Source organism: Talpa occidentalis, unplaced genomic scaffold (assembly GCF_014898055.3).
Source record: "Talpa occidentalis isolate TD23 unplaced genomic scaffold, MPIMG_talOcc4v2.1 talOcc4.6, whole genome shotgun sequence".
NCBI lineage: Eukaryota > Metazoa > Chordata > Mammalia > Eulipotyphla > Talpidae > Talpa > Talpa occidentalis.
In genome coordinates this window covers 27369789-27397238 of record NW_023604972.1, presented here as the reverse complement: position 1 = coordinate 27397238, position 27450 = coordinate 27369789, and the positions used below count along the sequence as shown (strand labels likewise).

General features: G+C 37.6%; 1 protein-coding gene across 2 annotated transcripts in view; it reads left to right on the top strand.

The window, feature by feature from the left end:
- Positions 1–27450, top strand: part of CORIN (corin, serine peptidase) — a 179849-nt gene that overhangs the window by 43831 nt on the left and 108568 nt on the right. For both annotated transcript variants that reach the window (XM_054687979.1, XM_037530071.2), the window contains exon 5: positions 15541–15722. In XM_054687979.1, the coding sequence (XP_054543954.1) occupies positions 15541–15722 (182 nt within the window). The remainder of the gene's footprint in view (positions 1–15540; positions 15723–27450) is intronic.

Sequence of the window (27450 nt, the reverse complement as noted above, 5' to 3'; positions counted from 1 at the left end):
GTATCATTTGCAGAGGGCACTTTTGTGGTAAGAAGCGAAACTCTGTTAGATCCTTCTCCAGGAGTGAAACTCTGGGATGGTAGTAAAGAGACCCTTTATACTCCTAGAATAGTGGCAGTGTATCAGCACAGGGTGGTTGTATTCATTTTCTAGGGTTGCCATAACAAATTATGGCAAATGAGTGACTTAAACAACAGAAATTCATTCTGTTACAGTTCTGGAAGTAGGAATCCAAATTCTGGCAGGGCTATACTCTCTCCAGACTTCGAGGGAGAACTCATTTCCTTTGCCAGCTTCTGGTGGTTTCAGGCATTCCTTGACTTGTGACTACATTACTCCTGTCTCTGCCTCTGTCTTCACATTACCTTCTCCTCTGTGTGTCTGTATCTTCTGTCTCTTATGAGGCTACTTGTCATTGGCTTTTGGTCCTGATTACTCAAGATGATCTCATCATCTCAATAGCTTTAACTTAATTACATCACAAAGACTTAAGGGTTAAGACAATGGACATCTATTTTTTTTTTTTTTTGGCAGGGGAGGGGGTACCATTTAACACACTTCAGTGGCTGAGAGAGAAGGCAGTGGGGCCACAAGTCTCAGCCCTCTTATCTGTGAAATGGAGATAATAGTTGTACTTATTTGACAAAGTTCATGTGAGGGTTGAATGAATGAAGGAGCTTGGGACTGGGCCTAGCTTTTACAAAGAGCTCAATAAATGTCATCAAATAATAGATTAAAAGGGAGAGATAGTACAAATGAAGCTGAGAACACAAAAGTATTTCTAAGAACTGCTGAGTATTGAATGGTTGCAAAACAAATGTAGGAAACTGGCTGTATTTAAAGAAAATCGGGTAAAATACTCAAGGTTGCTGGAACTGGATTCTAGTTCTGTTTCTCCTTAATTTCAAACAATTTTGTGTATATCTCTTGTTTTTTTTCTATGGACTCATGAGTGCATGAGTCAGACAATGAAAGAGAATGTATTAAATTTCCAGAAGGATCTTAATTTATTTGATCATCCTTATTATAATTCAATCTCTACTTTCAGTTAAATCAATTATAAAATTGATTAGTTAGTTATGTTAAGCAAACTAGTTAAATTACTGAAAATCTTTAGGGTATTTGTTTTTCTCCTGACCTAGTTCATCTTGAGGAATATTCTCATATGAGAGTTTTCTATTTCTGTTATAATAGCTAGTAATTCATAGTCAATTTTCAGTTATCCTTTCAGGACTTATCCTATTTTTTATTATTAAATTTATTATGTTTAACTTTATAATTGCACTTCCAACCAGTATTTCCTACTGTCACTTAATATGTATCTGGAATCTGTAAGCTAAATTTAATGAAATAAGTTTAGAAGGGTAAAACGTATTGTAGAAAATAATTGTAAAGTCAAGCTTTTTTTTTTAATATTTCACTATTGTGGATCACCCATTGTACTAATTTTCTCTACTATTCAAATAATGGAGAATTGCTTATAGTCCATCCTAAAGAAAATAGCAGCTTAATAACATTTAAAATTTAATATAAAAGCATAATGGGATTATAAATGGTAGAGTTTTTAAGGGGATTCCTTTGAGGCTTCAGACAATCATTAACTATATTATATATAATAATGAATTTTAACAGTTTTTACTTTAGACTAAGATTGTAGGGTTGCTTTTAATAAATATGGATATCATGTGCTATAAATACAGGCTCACTGAAGTGGGATATAATTTACATGGCTTTAGTGAACTATATCTCAAGATAGAGTAATTTAGCTGATACACCATTGGGTACTGCTAAAAATATGTGAATTATAAGGAATAACTTAATATTATAAAATTAGCTAGAGAGAAATTCATACTTTCTGGGCCAGGAGAATTACAGACATTTTGATGATTTTTTGATATATAAGCTATGCGTAGACACTGTGTGGAAGAGAAAACAGGTATTGTAGCAACTATAGCTTTTAATGTGTAGCTATTACACCTTCTCATAGTCTTTATTTTACTTTTTTTAGCAAAGGAAAAATGAATTTAATGACAACATGTATGCTTTCTTTATACATTGAAGAGACCCAGTAACTCACCCATGTGTTTTTACTTACCATAAAATAACCTCAGCAAAGACAAAGAAAATTGGTGGGGTAGAAAGAGAGAGGTCACAGTAGGTTACTAGGGAAGGTACAGTAAATAAACACATGGCTTGTGACAACATAGATGGAACCTGAGGTGATTTTGCTAAGCAGATATAAGTCAGAAAGTGAAAGACAATTGCCAGATGGTTTCTGCCATATGTAGACTCTAAACAACAAAGCAAATGAGTTCATGCAAAAGTAAATGGTAGACTCTATCAAAAAGCATGGTGATTACCAAAATGGGAGGAAAAGGTGTTGAGAGGAAAAGGTAGTAGGGGGTCAATTTCATAGTGGGAATGGCACTAGAACTTTGGTGGTGGGTGAAGCTTATACACATATTGAGGTGTGAAGTTTACTCCCAAGATTTATACAGTATTTACGCAGTATTTACCAGTGGTAAATAAGCAACATCTTATTAAAAAATAAAAACAAAAAATAAAGCAAAGGTATGGCTGTTAAGCAGATTTAAGTTGTACCCTCTTCATTGAAGAGTAAGGAGATAATATCTTCTCAAATCAGTGAGAGCTCTTCCTCACCTTGTTTAAATAGTGCACCTATATAATCTTATCAAAGTTGAAAGGGGCTTAGTATTGCCTGGAATTTCCAGTCTTTGCTTCTAAAACACACCCAGGTGATCCTACTGATCATGATTACCCCACTTACCCACTCACTTCTATGTTGCAGAGAAACTCCCTGCATATGAAGCCTTAACATGTTAGTCGTTTTCTTTTTTTCTTTTTTTTTTAAAGATTTATTTATTTATTCATACAAGCACTGGGTACAGTCGGAAGCGCGGGAGGGTGAGAGGACTCACCAGAGCCAGAGCGGGGAGCAGAGCAGGCAGAAGGACCGAAGTACACTGCTGAGGGGAGCAGCGGGCGGCAGGAGAGGTCTGCGTGCCATGTGGGACCCTCGCCCTGGAGGCCGGAGATGGAACGGGCTCAACCGCTGCGCCACCAGGGGAGGCCCATGTTAGTCGTTTTCTTTTGGAGTGTTGATTTGCCCAAAATCCCTAGCAGAAACTCTTAATATTTGTGGAAATGAAATTTCTTAATCTAACTGATGACTTGTTATTAAAGGACATATCAAAGCCAGGAACTACAAGACAGTTTTCTATAATGTATTCAATCCCTGTAATATCATGGTGAAGCTCAAATGAACTTCCTTAACACCTTCAAACACACTTTAATTTTTTACAAATAAGCATTTTCGCTGGAGTTTAGAGAATTTGATCAGCAATGGCAGAGAAGGTGCTTGAAAGCTTGGAAGCTGATGAAACCTGATTCAAACCATAGCTCTTCTAATTGCCAGTGCTAAGATTGTGGACACTTCAGTCATCCTTGCTCACCGTCAGTTTCCTCATCTCTACACTGAGAATTGTAATACCACTTCTTGGGGTGTTTTTGTGAGTAATAAATAGTGACTAATATAAAGTGCTCTTGCATAGTCCACGCTACACATGTAACTTCTCCATGAGCAGTAGCTAGTGTTGCTGATATGGCAGTCAAAGATGAAATGTGAGTTTCTAAGAGGGTATCAACTTGTCTCTTCAGAGAGTCAAGATTTGCCTCTTTTTCTCATTCTTCCTGCCTTTTCCTCCATGTTCCATTTAGCTACAAAGCACTAATTTAAAAATACAAATTAGATGACACCACTCCCCTTGTCTCTACTTAATCAAAGGCCTTTCCTAGACTAAGATTCCAATCTAAATACCTTGCTATGACTTTGAAGGCTTCCTTGTTCTCTGGTGTCATCAACATTGCCCTAATTGTACTGACCTTTATATTTCTCAAAATTGTCCACCTCTTTCCTATATGCTGTTCTGCCTGGAAGGATCTATGCCCTCTGCTCAAGAGCTATCTCCACAGAGAAATCTTCTTTGATCATCATGGGTACCTCTCCCACTACCTTTCACCACACTGTGGTTGTACCCCTATTTTCTTGTCTATGTGTTGTCTCTCTTGGCTAATTACACAGTAATAGAGAACTCGTTGGCTTTGTACATTATTGTATATCACAGTATTTAGCACAGTGCCCAACACATACTAGGCACTTAACTACTTGTTGGAATGTATGAAGAAATGAATAAACTTCATTTAGAGAGCACTCCTAAATGTCTAGGTAAACACGAGTTCAAAATATGTTCACTAGAGTTGTGCATTTTTTAGTATAGTATGTTCTGAAAGTTCACACATAAGCCAAATTTCATATGCATCTTTAAAAAATTATGTTTAAAGTGAGTTGGGTGATATTCCCAGAGTTCATTTAGCTTTCTTCTGATGGAACTTCAGTTGATGGAACAGCCAACCAAGATCTATGAATTTGCTCTTCTCCATTACTGTCAAAATTCTGGACATAATAAAGGAACAATAGATTATTCTTGAGGACTGGCTTGGTGCAGTTAATATTGACTCAAAACATCAGTTAAAAAATCTTCAGTGCAACTGTAGTTGAAATTCTAAAATTAAAGCTTATATAAAAGCAGATAGAAAATGTTGATAAAATGTCTAAAGGATAATGATCATTTGAATACTAGTTGACGGACCTGGAGGTGTGAAACTCTGAGTGTGCACCATGGTCATCTTCAGATGGACCATACTTTTTCTTTATACTTCCACAGGCCCAAAGATGGAACTGGTAATTGAAAGTCATAGAGAAGTGAATTCTAACTTAAGTATGAAATTTCCAGGTAATAAATTTGCATATACATGAAATTGTTGTCTCAGGGAATGGTGAATTTGCTATCACTGGAGGTTTTTAAACTGAATGATGGGAACTTTCTAGAGATACTTTGGCAAGAAATTCAGCATATTCTGTGGCAAGGAATCCAGCATCTTCTGTTAAATTTGTTTCCCATTGGATTAACTAATGGGCAAATCCATTCATAGTGGCCCATGGCACTAATTAAAGAGTTCTAAAAATTAATGAAAAAAGATAAAGAAACTTAAATTTACCATAACTTTTCTCAGAGACATTTTTATATTTGCTTTGGGAAAAAGAATGAATGAATCCAGTTGGGTTTTTTTGAGGGGTGGGGAGGCTGGGGAGGGTTGTTGACACCCTATGGAGCATATCCAGTAACACCAGATGGTCACCCTAACTGCCTTCAGAGAGGATGCGCTGAGTTAGCTACAGGACTTCTGCTTTGCCAAGCAGAGCTTGCAAATTGGGACCCTGCCAACAAAAGCCCTCTTTTTCTCCATTGCAACTTGCAGGTTCTTACCCAAATAAATGTTAAAACAATATTTAAAGTAAAAAGGTGCTAAATTATTAGCTGGGAGCAGCTGTATGTCTGGGGTTTCTTGGTCTTGTGCATAGCCAAATAGTTCACAGCAGAAAATAGAACTTATGTCTCCAGATAATATGATCTGTCCCCTTGTTACCCTACTTCTCACATTAATTCTGAGTTTTGCTTCTAAAATCTTGATAATAAATCAAGGGTGGAATTCTACTAGGTTGTTATCTTACATTAGTTTTATGTTTCTCTCTTAAGCATTTGCAAAATCCTGGTAGATAAATAAAAGTTCTAGGCTTATTGTGTTTCAGTCACTATGAAGGAAGAAAAAAATGTTAGAAGAAACAAAATATATTTAAAATATCCTTTCTGGAAGGCATGGTTTGTTTCTCTCTTAGAAGCGCCCCAGACTTACTTTTAGAAGACTGTACTTTCAGGGATCATTTTTATAGTTCATGACAAAAAGTGGCAGAGTTCCCTAGAAAATTGAGCCTAAACTCCAGTTCATATTATTTAAAGTTACAGTAAAGTTTCCTGTCATATCAATTACACACAGGATATCATTTTCCTATGCTGATTCTATACTACGACCAAAGATATTACTGAATGGTCTTTAGAGAAACAGTCAGGATAGGCACCAAAGTTATTGCAGTGATTTTTTGAAAAAGTATTTGTTAAACCAAAATCTCCTACTATCCAATTTATACTCGCAATTTCTATGACTGCCCATCATTCTAGGCCACACCATTTTGAGTTGAGTTTTAAGTGGTAATATTGCAGTAAAATAGTAAAAAAAAAAAATTGTCTGTTTTTAATATAATTTTAGAAAATTTACTGTGTTCTTAAATATGTTATTTTATAAGACAGCATGTGCCAATCTCTAGTGTAAATGAAACCTGGATGTCATCTTAAAGGCCAATTGGAAAATATGACTTGATTTTGACAACTTTTTGAAGAATTCATGAGTTACATGAAGTCAGTATATATTTATTCTTAGAAATGATCCCTGAAAGTGTCACACTTGAGAATAAATGGGAATGTTACAGATTCACAATATCTTCATACTTATAAATTTAAAAGTTTATTTAAGTCAGTAGTCCAGAACAAAGTAACTTTGTTGCTACTACTAACTCAATATTCTATAAGTCTTTGCTGTGTACTTCTCTGATTTTTATCTACTAACCTGGAAACAGTCTTCTAAGTCTTTGTGCAGGCTACCAGGTCAGATGGTTAATTGTTTGACAGTTCCCTTTCTAACCTGGGGCAAAATGGGGAAGTTAGTCTGCTTTTTGCATTGTACATAAAATATCAAATAAGTAAACTTCCATTTTATCAGCCCAAATGGCACAGAGTGTGGGTAATATTTTAGATAATTGAGTTGACTCATTTTATTCAGATGTAAAGCTACAGAATCAGGCCTTGACATCGCAAATCTTTCTGAAAATGCCTGTCATTGTCACTGACAGTGTTTCAAGCATACATATTTCATCAAGCTCAGTGGAGTCGTTGTTCACTTTTCTTCTCAGTAATTCATTGGTATTTTGTGGATGTGACCAGAATTTACATTTGATAACTTAGGACTTGATGCACTTGAAGATGCATACTTAAGGCATCATTTCATGATGTGCAAAAGTCAAAACAGCTGCAAACTTTATTTAACAATTGCCAAATGTCTCTTGTGATTTGTTAATCCTTTATCCCATGGGCCCTGGCAAGAATGCCAAGTATTAATGAGAATTAGGATTATGTTGGTTACAAGGGTATGGAATTTTATGTTCTCTTCCAGGTGTGGTTGTGTGGTTTATATGGTTTTACATTATTCACACCCATTTTTTTTTTCCTTTGTTTTTACTTATTTGGTCTGGATCCAAAGGGCTACAGTTGAGTATAATTTATCTTTTTTTTTTTTTTTTTGTGGTAGAAAACACTTTATTTATTTATTTATTTTTTTAAATAATAAATTTTATTTTTATATTCCCCATACAATTGCAGCCCCCCCATTCTGACCCCAATCCCTCCCCTCCTGTCCCCGCCCCCCTAAAAGTGTCTCTGGTTCATAGTTTTTTGTTGATTTTGATTTTCACTTTCTTATAGTTATTCATTTTCCTGGTCCCTTATTTAAGTTTTCTAGATTCCTGCTATGAGTGAGACCATCCGGTATTTTTCTTTTTCTTTTTGGCTTATTTTGCTGAGCATGATCCCTTCCAGCGCCATCCATGTTGCTGCAAATTGCATGTGTTTATCTTTTTTGAATGCTGAGTAATATTCCATGGATTCACACCCATTTTAATTCAAACTGTGTTTATCTGGTGGCATTTCTTCAAGTTTCTTTAAGGGTGACACCTACATTGTCATATAAGTGAGACACTCCGTAGCATTTCCATATTATAGTGATTTTACTGACATTTTCCTCTTATGTGGGAATTACTTTAAAATTGAACAGCACATGTAGGATTTGCTGACCTGCAGGGAGGACATCACATGAACACCGATCATGTGAACATGTATATTCATTAAGCTTGGAGTTAGGTAGTAGTGGTTCTACTACCAACATTGCTACTGACAACTTTATTCCAAGTAGGTCACTGAATCATCCTCTGCCTGTGATTAATTTTATTCTCCCACTAATATGTATGTATCCCTGACTGTATACAATAATGATATAGCAGCAAACAAAGTAAGAATCTTTGACCTCATGGAGCTTATTTTATGCTGGATGGAGATAGGCAATAAGCAAATAGATAATTAATAAGATAATAATACCTAAGACAGCAAGGAAGGTAGAGCCTTGGAAAAATGGGCATCTGGTGGCAAGCTGTAGAATTTTAAGCAGAGTGGCATTCATGAAAACCTCAGAGATTACATTTGATCCACAAGGATATAAGAATCCAGGAAGTAAGGGAGACCCAGACATCTTGAATGTTCACTGCTATCTGACCTAAGTGGGTGTAAAGGGCAGGACTGGCCACGGTGCAGGTTTTCTGATCCCATGCAGACCGGGTAAAGGAGGAGTCTGAGTCCTCAGTAGTTTTGCAGGTTTTTTATTTGGGGTTCACCAGGCATATGGCAGGCAGGGGTGCTGGCCTCCCAGCCCCCAGCAAGTCTTCACTCTATCTGGACTCTCTGGCGTTTGTTCTGCTGCTTCTCGGCTTCTGCTTCGACTTCTTCTGCTGCTGCTGGCGTCCCCGTGACGCCGCCCTTAAAAGCACAGTCTTAACTCAGCTGAATCCCATCTACCTATGCCCACACCCTATTCCAGGTGCGCGCCATCAGGCATGCATTCAGGACAAGGATCCATCATCTATCCGGATGGCGGAAGGGCAGAAAAGCCTGACATTTTCTTTACCCTACAGTGGGGAAGAAGGGCATAATGGAATCACTACTGCAAGCAGACACTGTTGACAAAGGTGTGGTAGACATAAAGGAGAGGTGGAGAGTTTGCCAGACATTATGTAAAATTTGAGAGCTGTCTTTCAGTTTCTGACATCAATTTATTCAATAAAGATGTTAGGAAAGTTATCAGTTTATTCATTTAGCAAATGCTTATTGGCACCTACCTTGTTCTAGCTACAAAGTTTGGTGCTAGGATACAGAGATGAATAAAACACAGTTCTGCCTTCAAGGGTTTCAGCCTAATGGGAGATCAGACATGAAAGCAATAAAATTGCTGCACAATGTGATCAGTTTACAAGATGTGGGGATAATACAGAAAAGGAGGGACCCTTTCCATATGGCGTTATTAGGGAAGGCCACTCTCAGGGAGGAGGTAGCAGCTAAATTGAGTTATAGAGGATACATAGAGATTTGCTATGTGGACAAGGTGGAAAAAACAGGCAGATATTTCTGTCACAGATTTGGAGAACTACAACTTCTTTAATTTTACTAGAACATAAAATGTTCAGAATAAATGGTCTTGACAGAATTTTAGGAAGTAAATTTAGTATTTTAATTGAATTAAATGCATTGGAATGGTGAGATTGATGGTGTGGTAAAGGTTTGAGGGGCCTCAGGACTTGAAAAGATGGTATTACCAACAAGAAAATTATGTGTATCAATGGAGGACTGGTGGTTGTGGTTTTGATAGAGATAATTTGTTAATAATGATTTGATGTGTTAATCTAGTTCAAGTACATGATACTAATTTTGTTTTCAGTGGATATAAATACTATTTTCCTTCCGCAGGAGATAGCATGGTTTATACTTCCATCCAGGGGTGTGTTGATAAATGGATCCCTGAAAAAACAAACCAAACCATTATTTGTAGTGGTTGCTATGTTTTTTGATGTAAATACTCTTACTCTATCTTAAGCTAATAATAGTTTAGTTATTTGCACACCATGGCATGTCACCTCTTGACGGCTATCTGTTGAGCTCCCAGTAGGTGTGGAGCTTGCATCACTGTGCTAGCTCTTTCTCACTTACTGCTTCATATCCACTTTACACCTTCCATGCCATTCTTCCCAAGACAGTGGTTCCAATAATGGCTGTTTACTCTCTTCTTGTGGGGTTTGGCCAGTGGAAACCCCTAGTGGGATATCAGAGCATGGAAAGAGTCAGGTTGGGTAGTGATCCCCTTGCTTTATCTCTGCAGATCACATAGGTCAGCTGCATTCCCCTCTGCGATGCTCTGGCTCTTATCAGCAGCCTTATCTATGTAGCTCTTTCCAAGTTTCAATAACTGCTCCTTCCCCTTGTCCTTAAGTCTGGAATGCCAGCAGCTCCTTGCATACTGCGCCACCCAACTGGTTTCTCTAAACCCTGACAGCACGTCTGTAATGCCCCTTTTATTTAAGCTCTGCAGCAGCCCTACTTCAGTGGGCTGTTTCTTTCCTGCTGCGATCATAGCTATTGCAAATGAAAAATGAAACTGGTTTTTTAAAGTATCAGACCAAGGTAACCAAAAAAATACCCTGTCTTCTCTCATTATTTCTCTTCTTATATGAGACAATGACACTTCAATCATTCACTTGCACAGTTTTCAATCCCCTTGTCTAGGGCAGCTGGGAACCAAGGGCACCTTTTTCTTTCTACTCTAAACCCCATCTAAGCTATCCCTCTATTAGGGATAGATCCCAGAAAGTGCTGACATAGGAAGCCACGCTGTTGGCCCATCATAGAGTGAACAAGCACTCTGTTGTTTTTATGTGTTTTTGAGCAGTGGTGATGAATTTACACACCTGTGTCATTTGTGGATTTATGCTCTTGTGTTACCTGTGGCTCATGTTTGTGAGAAGAGGCCAGCAAGGTGAGATATTTGAGACCCCTGGGCTGGAATCTGGTTATGAGATCTCCTTTAGAGGTCTCAGAATCCTTACAACATAAAGGGAGAAAATTGGAGTAAAATGTTCTGCAAGGCTTAGATTAATGTTCTCTCCATGACTCTTGTCTATAACTGTGGAAGTTGTCAGGGACTGGAACTTTGTGAGCATGGTTCATTGAACTGCTCAGCCTAACAGAGACAAATTTAAGAATATGCTTTTAGAAAACTGATTATGTGAGTGTCATCAATGATTTGTACATCTAACTCAGTAGCATGCCTCTGACCAGGCCATGATCAAAGAAAAATGCATTAGTCACTTATTGCTGCACAAAAGATTACCACAAACTTAGCAGCTTAACCCAAAACACATATATTATATTGTAGCTTCTGTGTGGATCTAGAATCCAGGTGTAACTTAACTGGATCCTCTGCTTTAGGGTATGTCCTGTGGATATGATCTTGGTGTTAGCAGCCAGGACTAGAGTTTTCTCTGAAAGAATGACTAGGGAAGGATTCACTTGCAAGCTCATTTGTTTGTTGGAGGCATTTCAGTTCAAGACCTGTTGGACTGAGGGCTTGTGTTCCCAGCTAACTGTTGGGAACAGACCACCCATAAGTCCCTGCCAAGTTAGTCCCAATATGGCAACTTACTTCATCAAAATCAGTAAGGGATAGAGAATTAGCTAGGTAGAAGTCACAATCCTATGCACCCTAAGGGTGGAGGTGACTCCTATCACCTTCTATTAGTTAGGAGTATGCCAGAAGGCAGCCCACACTCAAGTGGAAGGATTTATGCAGGGCATGAATGCTGCAGGTGGAGTCATTTGGGCCATCTTAGAGTTTGCTCCAAAGACTTTTTTTTCATGGAAAAAAGTTAAATCTTGAGCTTTCTGTGTTCTCCCCTGCTCTTCACTCCACTCTGCTGCATGATCCTCTGTTGCTTACCGTCCTCTGTGATGCTGCACTTATATGCTCAGTCTCTTGGCTCAGGCATGCCCACTTATGCACCCCCACACCACACTCCATGTGTCTACCATCAGGCATGTGTGCCTTGAGCCCATGCTCCCAAGTGCCTCCTACATTCAAGGCCACACGTGATAGCCACAAGGCCAGTGGCACAAAAGTCTGAGCAATCTTCATTTATCCTATATAGGGGCAAGACCAAATTGCACTTCACACATCAATTAAAGTGATCATTACTTCTAAAATAGTATTCTGATTGCCAAAACTGACTCTTTCCCTGTGCTGAGTACTGACTTCAGTTGTCTGTCTGTTGTTTGTTTCTTGGATAGAAACAGTTACATTACAAAACAGTGTAGGCTGTCTTATCACACTATTCCCTGTATTGAAAAGCTAAGCATGCAGCTGAATTTCACACAAAGCAAGAACAATGAGTCCTCATTTTGCTGACTGGTTAGAAAGGTTGTTAGTTTTTAATACTCTCCCACTATTTCACATGTCTTGATCCAGCAATTTAAAGCTTAAGAGCCTCAGTTGGCTATACCTGTTAAAAGAGCTATTCAGAAACACTCTGGATGTTTTCTTTGCCCTATTTTTAGAATGGAGGGCCTAATTATATCTTAATACCTCTAAATATTCCCAGATCCAATCTTGAGGAAAAAAGTCTTATCTTTTGAAATTTCGCAACATTATTAGGATTATCACTGCTCCTCTGAGAAACTTTATGAGAATGAATTTTGATTTAAAGAATGTTAGTGGTACAAGAACCATGAAAAATCAAAGACTCTTCTAAAAACCCTTCTCCTTTTCAAGGAGGTGACTGAATCTTGGTGGGAATGACTGTTGGATGGAGATCAGGCAGGAGTAGCCAGTGAAAGCTGTAGGGTGGATGTATGCTGTCCTGCAGGAGGTCAGTTTCTGAGTTAAAGACTCAGTTTTATAACATGCAAACAGTGTGCTGGGCCCCTTTGTGAATCTTCATTACCGTTACCATAGAAGATTCTGAGAAAAGACGTAGAGTGATTAAAAAAAAAAAAAAAGTTGGTTCAGAGTGAGGAACCACTTGTGAGAGTTAGACCCTGAGTATTAGTCAACTTCACCATGATTTTCCCAACTGTCAGTGTTGGATGATTTCTTTTCTCCTATGAATGGTGCCTGGAATTTCATCAGTTAGAGATTTCTTTGTTGCAGCAAGTAATCTTCTAATGGTGTAAAAACCTCTGGGAGCATTGAGTGTCTGTCTATGATTATGAATTACTTTGTGTTATTTTCATCCTTTTTTTTGGGGGGGGAAGGCCTAATTGAGATCAATTCACTTAGAGAACATAGTAATGATTATAGGAAGGGAGGAAAGTTTAAGAAAAAGTAATGCTCTGTGGAGGGGATTGTCTGGTTCAGGTGCTGGGGAGGGGGTTTCTAGGGTGGTATCAGGACACGGGGAACCTAGGTCAGTGCCTGGGAGGCAAAGGAAGAATCCCAAAGCCAAGCCTAGCTTGTTTTGTAGCTTTACTATGGGGCTATCATATACCTGAAAAAGAAAGCAGAAATGCCTCTATATTTTCCCAGCATTTCTCAGCCCCTTTCAAGAAAAAACTTATTCATTGCTGGTTAACTAGGCATTTGTATGATGGAAGGACAACCCAATCATGGTGTACATGTTTGATCCACCAGGAAATTCTTATCAAATTTTGAACTAATCTTACTTGTGTTTTTGGAAGATTCATTCCTGAAGTAAGGGCTCACATATAATAGAGTGGTTTTAAAAAGTGAGTACTTAGATTAACCTCCCCAGGTTCAAATAGTGCCTCTCATACTACCTCAGCGATCTTGGACAAATCTATTATTTTTCCTCTACCTCAGTTTCCTTGTTTATATATTAGGGGTGGTAGTAATAGCATCTCTCACTTAGGGCTGTCCTAAGAAGTAAGTGAGACAGTACTTGTGTAGCACTTAAAGTCCAACAAAGTGATAGCAATTGTGTAGGAATTCTATGTTCTCCACATTCCTCAGCCAGTTTTATCTGAGAAAATATGGTGTCTACCTTCTCTGGAATGAGATTTACCCCAGGAAATCTTAAAAAATATCATATGGAGTAATACTTTTTTAGTCCTATATATATCTAATATGTTTCCTTACCTATAGTCAAGGTATTGTCTTTATATTGATATACTTTCCTGGACCAATTCATATCTTATGCCCCCAAACGAAGACTTTCAAATGCAAAACCTCACTCCATTTCTTTACTAACAAATTGAGTTAAATATTAAAGTAATTAGATGATTATATGTATGTCAGGATTCTAAAAGATACTCAGTTTTAAGGTGAGTTTCTGAAAGGACAGTCAAAAGCATTTATGTCTGAACATAATTATTTTTATATAACAAGGTCTCTTTCTTTCTCAAGATTCTTTTGCAGACTATCAGTTCCATATTTTTAATTTTATTTTAAAAGATTCATTTATACAAGAATCAGGGTACAGGCCAGATGTGCAGGAGGGTGAGAGGATTCACCAGAGACAGAGCGGGGAATAGAACAGGCAGACTGACTGAAATACACTGCTGAGGGGAGCAGCAGGCAAGACAGGAGAGGTCTGCTGCGCCATGTGGGATTCTCGCTGGCTGGCCAGGATCGAACCCACGCTGCAGAGGCTGTGGACAGCTTCACAGTGTGGCGCTCAACCACCTGCGCCACCAGGGAGGCCCCTATCAATTCCATTTTAACTCAGCGGAACACATCACATTATTTCTGCAGCCTGTAGAAGTATGAATAGGAAATTATAAATGTACTGTCTATTCTTACATAAAGACCTAATAATTAGGCTTTTGGTTTTAAAAGCCTAATTATTAGGTCTTTATGTAAGAATAGACAGTATTGTAGGATAGAGCCTGGACTAGAAATTAAAACATCTGGATTCTCTTCCAACTTCTGCCATAGGAAGTTTTGTGACCTCAAGCTCATTCTAAAATCTCCCTGGGCTTATCTCAAATGAAGAATTTGAATGAGGTATTGCTTAAGGTCTTTTATAGATCTAATTTTATGTGATTCTGCATTATCTTATTGTCCTCTGCTTTGTGAAGTGTGTGCTTTGCTTTGACTGACTGTATATTTTTCTTTCCCAGTATCCTTAAAAACATTTGAAATGCTTTTGCCAAATGACCAGTGAAGATAAGAGCTGCAGTCTATAGATGCAAAGTAAAAATAGCTGCCTAGGTCTGCAAGGGTACAAGCCCATGCCCTTGGCATTGTGGCATTCTAGGCCCCAAATACAGAGCTCTGGCTTTAAGCAGAATTTGATTGCAGGTCAGATGAATAGAGACAAGTTCAGGCAGCATCATTACTTTTCACATTAATAAGCAGTTGCTAGCATATTTCTACTTTGCAGCAGATAAAATTGAAATCTTAGCTCAAACAACTGCTTAAAAATGGCAGAGAAATGAATTGTTTGTAATGGTAGATAAATAATTAAGGCTTCATTTATCTATTGATATTTCTTTTGCAGAGAGGAAGGGAGGGTATGTTACAGCACATTTTTCTTTCTGCTTCTCAGAGATACTTTTAATTTCTCAAGGGAAAGATTAAAAAAACTTTGTGCCCTACTTCTGCCTTTCCAATTTGGGGTCTTATCAGTTCCATGTTAATATACTCCTTTTGATATTAAGTAGGGCCCTTTTTTGGTTGACAGGTTTACTTTAGCACAGGAAATCTAAAAAATTCTTTTGGGATAAATTCTTCTACAAGAGATAATTAGATAATATGTTATGGAGGTAGATTATTTCTTCTAGAATCACAATTGGGTGACTGAAAATCTTTATCATAGGACTCAATGTAGAAATTTAGGTGTTGACTATAGTAAATATAAATTAAGATAATATTGCACACTGATGGCCAACTTTAAATTCATCATTATTTTGAGAAGTAGTTTGTAAAAACATTAATTTTCACCTTTCTCTTTTCTTCTAGTCATGGACTCCTGCCTTGTAGGTCCTTCTGTGAGGCTGCGAAAGAGGGCTGTGAGTCAGTCCTGGGGGTGGTCAACTCCTCCTGGCCTGATTTCCTCAAATGCTCCCAGTTTAGAAACGAAACTGAAAGCAGCAACATCAGCAGAATTTGCTTTTCACCACAACAGGAAAAAGGAAAGCAACGTAGGTGTCTGTTTTCCATTTCATTTTAATATGTTTTTATTGAAGTACAATGTTCATAGAAGGATGTCTCCTAAAAATGTGTATAATTCAGTAAATTTAGCAAAATATGACCACACTCATGCAACCAGCACCCAGATCAAGAAATAGAATGTTGGCAACATTTCAGGAAACACTACCAGGTCTCCCAGTAATCTCATACTCCCCAAAGAAACCTCTGTACTGACCTCTATGCTGTCAGATAGTTGGGCTTAGCTCTGGACTTCACATCAGTGGAGCTGTAAAGTGTGTGCTCTTTGGTTGATTCATTGTCATTGTATAACATTCTAATATATGGTCATGCACAATATTTTTTATTCTATTCTATTGTTGATGGACATTTGCGTTGTTTCTGATGACAACGAATATAGTGATGCTATGAGTATTCTTGTGCACATCTTTGATTGAACATGGTTGTGCATTTGTTCAGCAAAACATTTTCTGAAGTGGCTGTACCAGTTTATAGCCTACCAGCTAGTTGTGAAAGTGGAGCTGCTCAAAATCCCCCCCAACTCTGGGCATTTTCAAGTGTTTTTCATTTTAGCCATTCTGTTGACAGTGTTGTGATTGATACCTTTTTGTGGTTTTAAGCTGCATCTTGTTGATGAATTTGATGGAATTTTCATTTTTTTTTTTTTTGCTATTTGAGTTTCCCCTTTTGTGAACTGTCCACCGATTTTGTCATTTGAGTAGTAATCTGCCCTTTTGCTATTAGTTTGTGGTTCTTTATGTGTTTTGGATAGAAGTTATCTGTCAGATACATGTATTGCGAAGCTCTCTCCACATTATAACTTGCCTTACAATCTTTTATTATTGTCTATTATGGAATGGAAATTCTTAATTTTAATGGGATCATAATTACCTATATTTTCCTTGGTGATTCACTTTTTGTGTCTTAAAGATACTTTTGTCTACCCCCCAAACATAGATGTTTTACTTTTGTGTTTTCTGCTCAGAGGTTTACAGTTTTAACATTTCCCTTTATATCTGCCATAATTCTGGAATTCATTTTCATGTATGATGACAGGTTTTTTTTCTCTGTATATTCAATTGACCCACACTGTTAACTCATTTTACTTACAGAGCAAACCTCTGAGGTATTATCATCTTCATTTTGTAAACGAGGAAACACAAGTTGGGCTCTAGTCATTCTAAGGTTATTTTAAATTTCTCCCTCCCTCCCCCTCCTAGGGTTTTATCTTCTACCCAGTAGTCCACCATCCTGGGACCATCTTGGGATTCAATTAGTAATCCTTGAACACTACCCTCTGTTACAGCAACCTTCTCAGAAAGAGCTTTCAAAATGTCTTCAGACTGCATTGAGCCTAAACCCTCAAATTGTTACAGCTGCTTTTCCCAATGTACTGTTCTCTAAGTTCAATTCGTCTTCTCTTAGCATCCTTTAAATCAGTCATAACTCTGAGGATATTTGTTCTCATGTGGAAGAATATGCAGTTGTCTTAACCTTTCTATCATATATAAATGAAAGGTTTTCTGGTAAAATAAATAATGTACTAAAGTGAAAATGCTGTGGGAACTGTTCTCCAAGGTTTAAAAATAAGCATTACTGTGTGTTTCCATAGTTGAGTTGTGAGAACTCAGGGGGCTGATGATCAAGACCCATCAATCATATCAGGTTCTCTGGCTAATCCTTTACACAACCTTGTCTGTAATTGTATATGGGAAATAGTTTTTTAATGGTATTTTGGTGGGCCTAAATAGATTGTCCCTGCTATGAAAGAACCTCAGCTCTTTATCCTTTCATTTCCTTGTTCCTTTTCCTAGTATTTTATTTGCTTTATAGTTCTGGTTGCTGGTAGCAACCATTTCAATGCATTAGTGTAATTTAGCGAAATTGGCGTTTCAGGATCTTAGTAAAACACATACTCTGAATTTCTCCTATTGAATTGTGTGTTAATTTGAGAGAAAATGCAATACTATTGGCAATACTATTTTTTTTTTGAGCTACTTAGTACCAATGTTTTGTGTGAGAGGGATTTTTTTATAGATAGCATCAAGGAACTATTAAATAGTCATGTACTTTTCATTATATGAATAGTCTTAAATAAAATGAGGATTTCCTATAATTTCAATTTTTCTTATTTGTTTAATTTCATATTATTTTAAAATTTAAATTACTAAAACATTTTCTTTCTTCTACATGTTGATGCTTCTTTTAAAAGCATCAAACTTAGGCATGAAGACTTACACTTAAGCCCTGACTGTTTTTACTTAATAATTATGGGGTATTGAGTAAGTTTATTAAGCCATTTACACGTCTTATTTTTTTTTTAACTTTACAGCAGGAATAACCATACTTGAATGGTAGAACTGTTTTATGGATTAAATGAGGATATATTTGAAGGGATTTTTGGAACCTATAATGTACTAGTCTATGTAAATGATTTAATTCAATAGACATTGAAGCATAGTCTATGTACCAGGCAGTTCACCAGGAACTGATAAGGGAAAAATGACATACACATTTTGAAAGAACTCACAAACCAATAGAGAGAGAGCTATATAAGCACAGAAGCAGAGCCGAAGACAAGGATTTAAGCCCAAATGGTAAACAGTCATATGTCTTTAACAATGTTACAAGTCAGTAATGAATCACAATTACACATATGGTCTCAGGAGGTTATACCTTTTAGCCTGGTAGACTGTATTAAACCTTTTGGCATGGTAGACTATACTTCTAGATTTGTGTAATTAAACTCTGTGATGTTCACACGATAGTGAAATCACCCAACAACTCATCTTTCAGAATGTATCCCCATTGTTAAATCATGTATAACTATTTAGAAAGTCATGGGACATTGTTGGGGTGAGTGAGGAGATGACTCAGCAAAGGGAAGTATACCAATAAAGGTAAATTATTGAACTAGTTGTAATAGTTGGCAACTGGAACAGAATTTCATGGGAAAATCTGGGAATTTGGCTAGGGAATATGGCTCAGAATTTCTCCACTAAAGGGATGAAGTAGCTGGGGTATGTACTTCCTTCAGCCTTTGAAACTTGTATATGCTATCACCCTAAGTACTACATCCTATTAGAACAGAAACATAGATTTGAAGGAGGAACTACAACACTTATCTGCACCCAGCAATGGAAGGCTGTTGCCCTTATTGATTTCTCCCTCTTCTGCTACACCATCTTAACCTTAACTTCTTTTTTTTTTAAACAATATTTGCTTCCCCCCACCCCCTCAGGTTAACCTTAATTTCTGATATTTCACAGGATCCTAGTCTCAGTTCTCTTTGCTCAACATTATATGCATCTTCTCTGGGGCCTGTCATACTTGCTGGGCCACATAAGTACATAGCACTCTTAATCTATAATTTCATCTTAAATTTTCTATTTTTACCAAGCTTCAGAACCATATTCCACTGCTCTTGCTTCCATGTCTTAAGAAAAGCTACTTTTTAATCAGGTTCTAAGGATTTCCATCCTTATTACTAAATCCCATGGGAAGGTCTCAGTTTTCCTCTGAATTGGTATCTTGCAGTATTTGCCCTCCTCCCTGATAAAATCTCTTTCCTTGGCTTCTAGATAGGTTTTCCTTGTTTGGTTACTCATACTTATCCTCCTTTGATGTTTTCTCCTCATTTTTCTTACCTTTAAACATTGGAGTGCCCATGGCTTACTCCTTGGATCTCTCCTCCTTTGGTGATTTCATTTACACTGGTGGTCTGAAATACTACCATGCGCAGTCAGCTGTAAATGTGTCTCTCACACTTGCATCTTCTCTTAACTCTGGACTTGTGTGCAAATATATGCTAATGACACATGCACATGCGCGCGTACACTCATAAACACATAAGATCTGCTTTCTACTTATTTCCACTTGAGTGTCTGAAAGGCATGTCAAACATAAAATGTACTAAACTGATCTGGGGCCTCCCTGGTGGTGCAAGGGGTTAAGACACAACCTATGAATCTAACCGCAGCCACTGAAGCATGAGTTTGATCCCCAGCCAGGAAGCAATCCACATGGCGCAGCAGACCTCTCCTGACTTGCCCACTGCTCCCCTTTGCAGTGTATTTCAGTCAATCTGCCTGTTCTGTTCCCCACTCTATCTCTGGTGAATCCTCTCAACCCTCAACCCCCCCCCCACACCTCTGGCCTGTACCCCCATTCTTGTGTGCATAAATATATAAATCTTAAAAAAAAACCAATCTGATATTGCCCCCAAATCTGCTCCTTTCCCAATACAGAAGTCTTTGGTATTGGGGAGGGTTGAGGGAATTCATTCCAGGACTGTCTGCAGATACCAAAATCTGAGGTTACTCAGGTGCTTTGTATAGAACAGTGTAGAATTTGCATCTAACCTACCCACATCTTCTAATTCTTTAAATTGTTTTTAGATTACTTACAATACCTAATGAAATGTAAATGCTATATGGATAGTTGTTGCGCTGTGTTGTTTAAGGAATAATGACAAGAAAAAAGTGTCTGTACATGTTCTGTATAGATATAGCTATTATCGCCCTAACTACATAGTATATATTTTTGAACCAAAGTTGGTAAAATTCACAGATGTGGAGCCCAGGATATGGAGGACACATAATTCAACCAGTGCTCACCACTCACAACCACCACCTGGTCCTAGTGCCCTTACTCCTTCCTAGATTGGCTTCTTTGCTGCCGCTGTGTACACATGCAGACTATTCCCCAGGCAGCAGAAGATGTTCTTTTTGGCTACCCAAACACTATTGAGTTTTTAAGCATTCGCATATCTCCTCTCCAGGTTTTCTAAAGATTTCCCATCCCACTCAATATAAAAGCCAACATTTTTGGAACTATCAGGACCCTCCATCAGTACTGCTGCATTGCACAACTGCAGGAAAGCAGCAATCACAAGAATTTGATATAAGTAGCATCTCTTGCAGTTGTGCAACATAATGCTCCTGTCCTACATTATCTGGACCCCAGTACTTCTCTGACTTCTCTCTTAATAGTGTCCTTTTTTGTTTTTTAGGCTCCAGCTATTCTATTCCTTCTACTTGTGGTGTCCTGTTCCTGATATTTCCTCTCAGTTCTTTCCAGGATCTGTCTGTAGGGTATAGCATAGGGTGGGTTAAGGAGAGTGGTAAAGATAAGGAGGAGAATATCTAAGAGCAATACTTATCATTATTGTTATTTGGGTATTAATAGTGCTAAAGTTGTGGGAGAATTTTAATAAACTTTGTGATCAACTTCCCTGTGCCTGAATTTGATTTTGGTGTGAATTGAATTTTGAAGCTTTAAAAAATAATCTGGAATTCTTAACGTCTTTTGATCTGTGAATTACAAAAAATACTCATCTTGTAGATTTCCACTGTTTTTCTGTGAGCCACAGTCCTGTTTTGACTTTGCTATGCCACATACTCAGCATAAAGAAGCAGTGCCAAGCCAAACAGAATTCTTGTTGAGCCTAAATGCTACCTGTTTTCTTTGGGCCTAGTCATTCTTGTTTATAGATCATTTGAGATTAGGTTTCTGTTTCATGCCAGATATTGTTTTGCTTGAGGTGACACAGTGGTTCATAAAATAGAAATATTGAGGTTTCCTTTTCTCAGCTGCATTTGTGCTTCTCACTCTCTTGGTAAGGTGGCTGCCTGACTTACAGGTTAATAACTCAGAAGCCCAAGATCATAGGTTGGTTCCCGTGTTTCTTACAGAGCATTATTTTGTTCAGTGACTGGAGATCAAGAGCATCCACATTTTTTTTCCGTTTTTTGCCTCACATTAAAAAATCCCACATTTATAGTCTTACAGATAATTATAAAATATAGGAATTTTTAGTTACAAAACAAATGTCTGAATTTTTTTGTAATAATAATAAACACGAATCTATTTTGGTTAATAATCAGTTCAATCACTTCATGCTAATCACATTCTGAATAATTAAAAGCATCATCATCATCTGTTTTAATTCTATATCTAGTTTAATATAATCACAGTAGGCCCATCTCTACTGAACCAGATCGTGCAAAAACATTGCTGGACTTTTTTTTTCACATAGTTAGAAATCTTAAATTAGTTCTTTGTTTCAAATTTGCCTACAAAAAGCTCTAAGAAAGGATACTGTGTGTGATTTTGGTGGACATAGGTCCTTATGTTCAATCCGTTGTTCTTGAAATTGAGCTACAATGATTTAACAATTGCCCAGTAGTTTAGAGAGTAGCCTAGAGTTTGAACTCTAAATTCTGGGCCACTGTGAGAAACTAACATGAATCAGAATCATTACATCAAAATCTGAATCTTTACTAAAATTGTGACTCAATTATGCCAAATAGAATTGCCACCTTCATAACTTCTATTCCAGTGAGCTCAGTAATTGAGAAACAATTACTTTCTTCATTTTCATCTCCTAGTCCTTATGTTTCTTTTGTGTCTGACCCCTGCACACATTTAAACAAATACCAGAGATTCAGGAGGAAGAGGAGGCAAATTGTCATTGAAGAGATAATGCAACATAGTGTTTTAGAGCCCTGATTTTCCAAATATTTTTGCTTATGTAACCCTAAAAATTTTGAAAAATTATACCTCCATTGACCAGTTTCAAGTTAATATGTAAACATTTTAACTAATGAATATAAATAGTTGGTAAAGAATATAATTTAAAAGATATTATAACCATAGACATTTTAAAATTGAAACTGTTCTATTACTCATTTAAAATTATCCAATGGCAAAAAAAAATTATTTCTAATAGATAATAAATACCATGACTTGAAATTCTTAGCCAATTTTACAATGTATGACTTTCTCCCTGAACTCTTACGACTAATCTCTTCTCCCACAGAATTTCAATCTGGTGTAATGTCTTTTTAATGTTTAGAATCATTTTTATTGTCCTACTGTACATTTCTACAACAAAGCCATATATAAAAATGGAAATTGTTTTTAAGATTTATTTATTTATGCATACAAGAGCTGGGGTATAGTCCAGAGGTGTGGGTGGTGAGAGTATTCACCAGAGACAGAGGGGGGAACAGAATAGGCAGACTGACTGAAATACACTGCTGAGGGTAGCAGCAGGTGAGCCAGGAGAGGTTTGCCTGGCCATGTGGGTTGCTCCCTGGCCGGCTGGGGATTGAACTTGTGCTGCAGAAGGTGCTGATTGCTTCGTAGAGTGGTGCTTAACTCCTTGCACCACCAGGGAGGCCCCAAAATAGAAATTATTGTCTTAAAAATTTTCCATCGTTCATGAGAGCCTTAATATCAAAAATTCCTTCTTGATTATTTTCATAATAATTGTGATTTAAATTTATTTTAATATCCTGGGGATTTTGGAAGCTGGTAGGCTTGGAGAGGGTTTGGGGCTCCATGCCTTTCCCCCATACCTTGCTCTATGCATCTCTTCTATCTACTATTGATTCAGTAGAATGTTTAAAAATTTTCTTTTCTCCAAAATTTTTTGGAGTGGTTTCTTGCTTCACTCTCAAGAGGAACATCTAACAATTGACCAATGGGCACACACTGAGGGAGTCCCATTTTGGGGTGATCTGAAGAGTCCCTTGTACTTCAGACCCAATAGACTGTACCAGCAGCAACATGGAGGAGAGTCATGCTTCAGTGAACAGGAGATGGGTGAAGAGAACACTTAGAGCCTGTGGTCTGGGGCCAGGGAATCAGATGGCAAGGCTGCTAGTCACCCAGGGACCTGTGGAGAGAACAGGTCTGAAACAGTGCACACACACTTGATTGATGTGAAACCCATATGGAGGAACTGGGATGACCCAAACAAGTCAGATTCTGGGTAAAGAAAACAACAGAGCACTCTTCCCTTCTCCCCCTCAGGACTATGCACTGACAGATCTGGAACCCCAAAGAGCAATATTAGCAGTGCCATATTAGCAGTGCAATATTAGCAGTGCCACAAACACAAACAGGCCACTACCCCCAGCATGTCTGTGACAGTGATTGGAGCCTCCGGGTCCCTCTCCCACCCCGCTGACACACTGCATGAACAGGTCTCAATGCCAACAGAATCCAGCAAAGGCAAATCAAATAAAACCATAGAGCCACCTACAGAAAAAGTAACTGTAGCTCAATTCCCCAAATTACTGCTGCAGTTACTGAAAAAAAATACAGAAGAAACTGTAAAGCAGCAAAATGGGCAGACAAAAAAATGCAACCATGGCACTCAGTACCTCCAGTGGAAAATGATGTCATGCAGCGAGGACAACTTTCCGAGGAAAAAGAGGAAGATTTTATCTCCTTGTCAGACAGAATTTAAAATTGCTATAATAAAGAGACCAAAACTCAAAAAAGCAAGTCAAAGTGATATAAGAGAACTTAGAAAAGCTACCCTCAGAAAAACAAATGAGATCAGAAATTTAAAAAAAAATGACCAAAAGGTAGAAATTGAAACTTTAAATAAGAAAATAGCAGAGATTCAGGACGTGAAGTCCAGGACCTCACACACAGCTCTGTGGGTCGTGTTCTCCAGCACCTTCTTTGTTGGGATCTCCCTGAAGCTCTATTATATCCAGAGGTCCCTCCTCTTGGTCCTCTGTTAAAAAAAAATCTGTAGTTGTACATTCTTTTACTACCCCATTCATTTCCAGAGCAAATTGACAACCTGGACTGCTGCTGGCCCACTTTTGCAATAGTCCTGTGTCAAGGCTGGGGCCAGAAGATGAAGCAAATTGGGGAAATTTCCCTCATGCTCTTTATTTTATGGCTTCTTCCCTCTCACTGCTCAGCTTCTCTTGGCCATGCCTCCTGCACTGTTCCATGATTTGCTGCCCTGGTTCTATATTGGGAGATGTGGGGAGAAAAAGAAAACTAGAAAACTCAACTCCTCACTAGTCTTAAAGGTTTGATTCCCCCCCCCCATTTCCTTGTTATTTTTGATTTTTAGATATTGTAGATAGGGGCTTTATGTGTTCTGTTCCTGTTTTTTAGTTACAATCAGAGTTAGGGGAGTTGACATATACTTACTCCATCTTCAATGCAACTGGAAGCTTAGAATTTTACTTCTTTTTTAAATTTTGAGATGCATATTTAGGTAAAGAGACAGATGAACCATAACGCCTGGCCATGAGTGTGTTCCTTGAATAAAATGAGTGTCATTTCATACTATTCTTTCTCTGTACTCTTTTAACTTTACCCTTCAAAGAGTTTCCCTTAGAACAATATATTCTCTGACATTTGGGTGATGATAGATAGTTAAATGAAGAATATTTTGACTTATCTATATGTTTGCAACACCAGATGTTTAGACTTCAGAATTAAATAGACTATAGCAGGTTTGGAATGGCTAAGAGGCATGTCTTTCTTTCATCTACTGAAAAAAAAGGGACATTGTATAAGAGGAGGTGGAAAAGGAAAACTGATGACTCCAGCCTTGCATGTGGCCTTGGGAGGGCAATCACAGAAAAATGTAGAAATTGATTTTCTTAAAACTAGCTCTACTTGTATGGAACTTCAGAAAGTCTTTGCTTGCCCCCACGAAAGCACATTCCACACTCAAAAGATGGTTATTGTAGATTCAAACAGACCTGGGCATTATCCTGGCTCTACTTCTTTAGCAATAATGTAAACAAATCACAAGTGACAGAAATACGTGTGAACAGATAAGTGATCACATTGATATGGACAACAAAAAGAAAGAACAAAACGTGCTGGGTAACTGAGAAATGGGAGTAGTTACATGTGAGAGACTGGGGGAGCTCGTTGTGGAAATAGATTTTGATTAGAGATATGTAGATAGGAGTATCGATTACATTTAAGTTCAACTGTCTCTCTGGTGAATATGGTTTAGGTGGTTACAGATTTTTAAAGAAGAAAAAGTGGTAGCCAGACTTTCCAATTCAAATAAGAGTGTTTTAATAATAGTATCTAATAATAATGTTGTAATATGTACCATTTGCTGAGCATTTATGGTATACTAAGTGTCATGATAAGATGTTTTAGAGACATTATTTTATTACTCCTCACAGCAGCACTGTGAGGGTTATAGTTAGTCTTCCTGTTAGGGACAAGATGTTTGTGTACCCCCCAAATTCACATGTTTAAAACCTAACTCCCACTGTGATAGAAATGGGAGGTGAAGCTTTTGTTAGGTAATTAGATTTGGATAAACTCACTCGGGTAAATTCCCATGATGGAATCAGTGTTTTTAAAGAAAAAAAAGAGAGACTTTCTTTTTCTGGGGGTGCACCAAGGAAGCCATATGAGGACACACCAGGAAGAGGGTTCTCACAAGAACCAAGCATGCTGCCACTCTGATCTCAGACTTCCATCCTCCAGAACTGCAAGAAATACATATGTGTTGTTTAAACTACCCAGTCTAAGCTATTGTTGGAGCAGTCTGAGCTAACTCAGATGCTTCCCATTTTGTAGATGAGAAAAGATATGCTCCCAGGGGTTAAATAATTTGTTTAAGAGTATAGAGGTGTGACTTGGCAAAGCTGTGATTAGAACCCATTTTCATCTGGGTCTGTAAGAGTTCAGACTAGGACTTTATTCCTTTAAACAATACACACAGTTTAAGCAGGAAAAAAAAAGAATATTTGTGTATATTTAACTTAATAGCATTCAAAATTAGCAGAAAATGGTGGTTCTAAGTTATTCCTTGCAAACCCTTAATTAGAATAGATTGAAGATAAGATCCATAAAAGAAGGAAAGGGTTTATTTTATGTAAAAAGATGCTATGTAGGGATATTTCTATGTATGTGTATATATTTTTTTAAGATTTATTTTTTATTTATACAATAGCTGGGGTACAGGCCAGAGGCAAGGGAGGGTGAGAGGATTCACCAGAGACAGAGTGGGGAGCAGGACAGGCAGACTGACTGAAATACACTGCTGAGGGGAGCAGCAGGTGCGGCAGGAGAGGTCTGTGCACCATGTGGGACCCTCCCCGGTGGCCGGGGATCGAACTGGCGCTGCAGAAGCCGTAGATAGCTTCGTAGCGCCATGCTCAACCTGCTGTGCCACTGGGGAGGCCCTGTAAATGTATATTAATGTGTATGTAAATATATGTAACATATATAAATATGATTGTATAAATACCAAATAGCCATTGACCTTATAATTTGTGATTAGATAAGTAATGGTTATCACACATTTCCCAATCAGTTTCTCTCTCTTTTCTTCTTTTTGGGAATGTTCCTGTTTTTCTTTTTGTGGTTGACAGCGTCAATAAATTTCAACTCAGGACAAAAAAAAATATGGGTTAGAACTGCTGATATTGACATGGTAAGAAGTTTGGAATCTTGGTTTAAATCACCTTGGAAAAGATGTCAGAAGCATATAGCTTAATGTTGGCTTAGATTTTCACTGAAAATAAGTCTGCCTGCTGACAGTCTTCTAATTGAAGAAAACATCCAATATTCAGATATGCCTGATACGGCATAGTAGTGATAAAAAGGAAAGAGCCTCAAAATATTTTTATTTCATTAAGTATTTTACTTTGCAAGTCAAATACAGATGCAGACATGATTTCCTGACCTTTTATTTATTGATGTTATTTGTAGCATATTTTTGCTATTTTCATGAAACAGAATAATGCAAGTTGGTTTGATTGTAGCCTTGATGCAAAGTAAAATGCAAGTCTACATATATCCTAGCAAGAAAGCAAATAGAATCCTGTTCTACTAAAATCATTTTAAATAGAAAGAACAGAAAATTTTAGATAAATGTGAGATTGATCACTGAAAAGTCTTGGGTAACATTTGACAAGTTACTTTTGT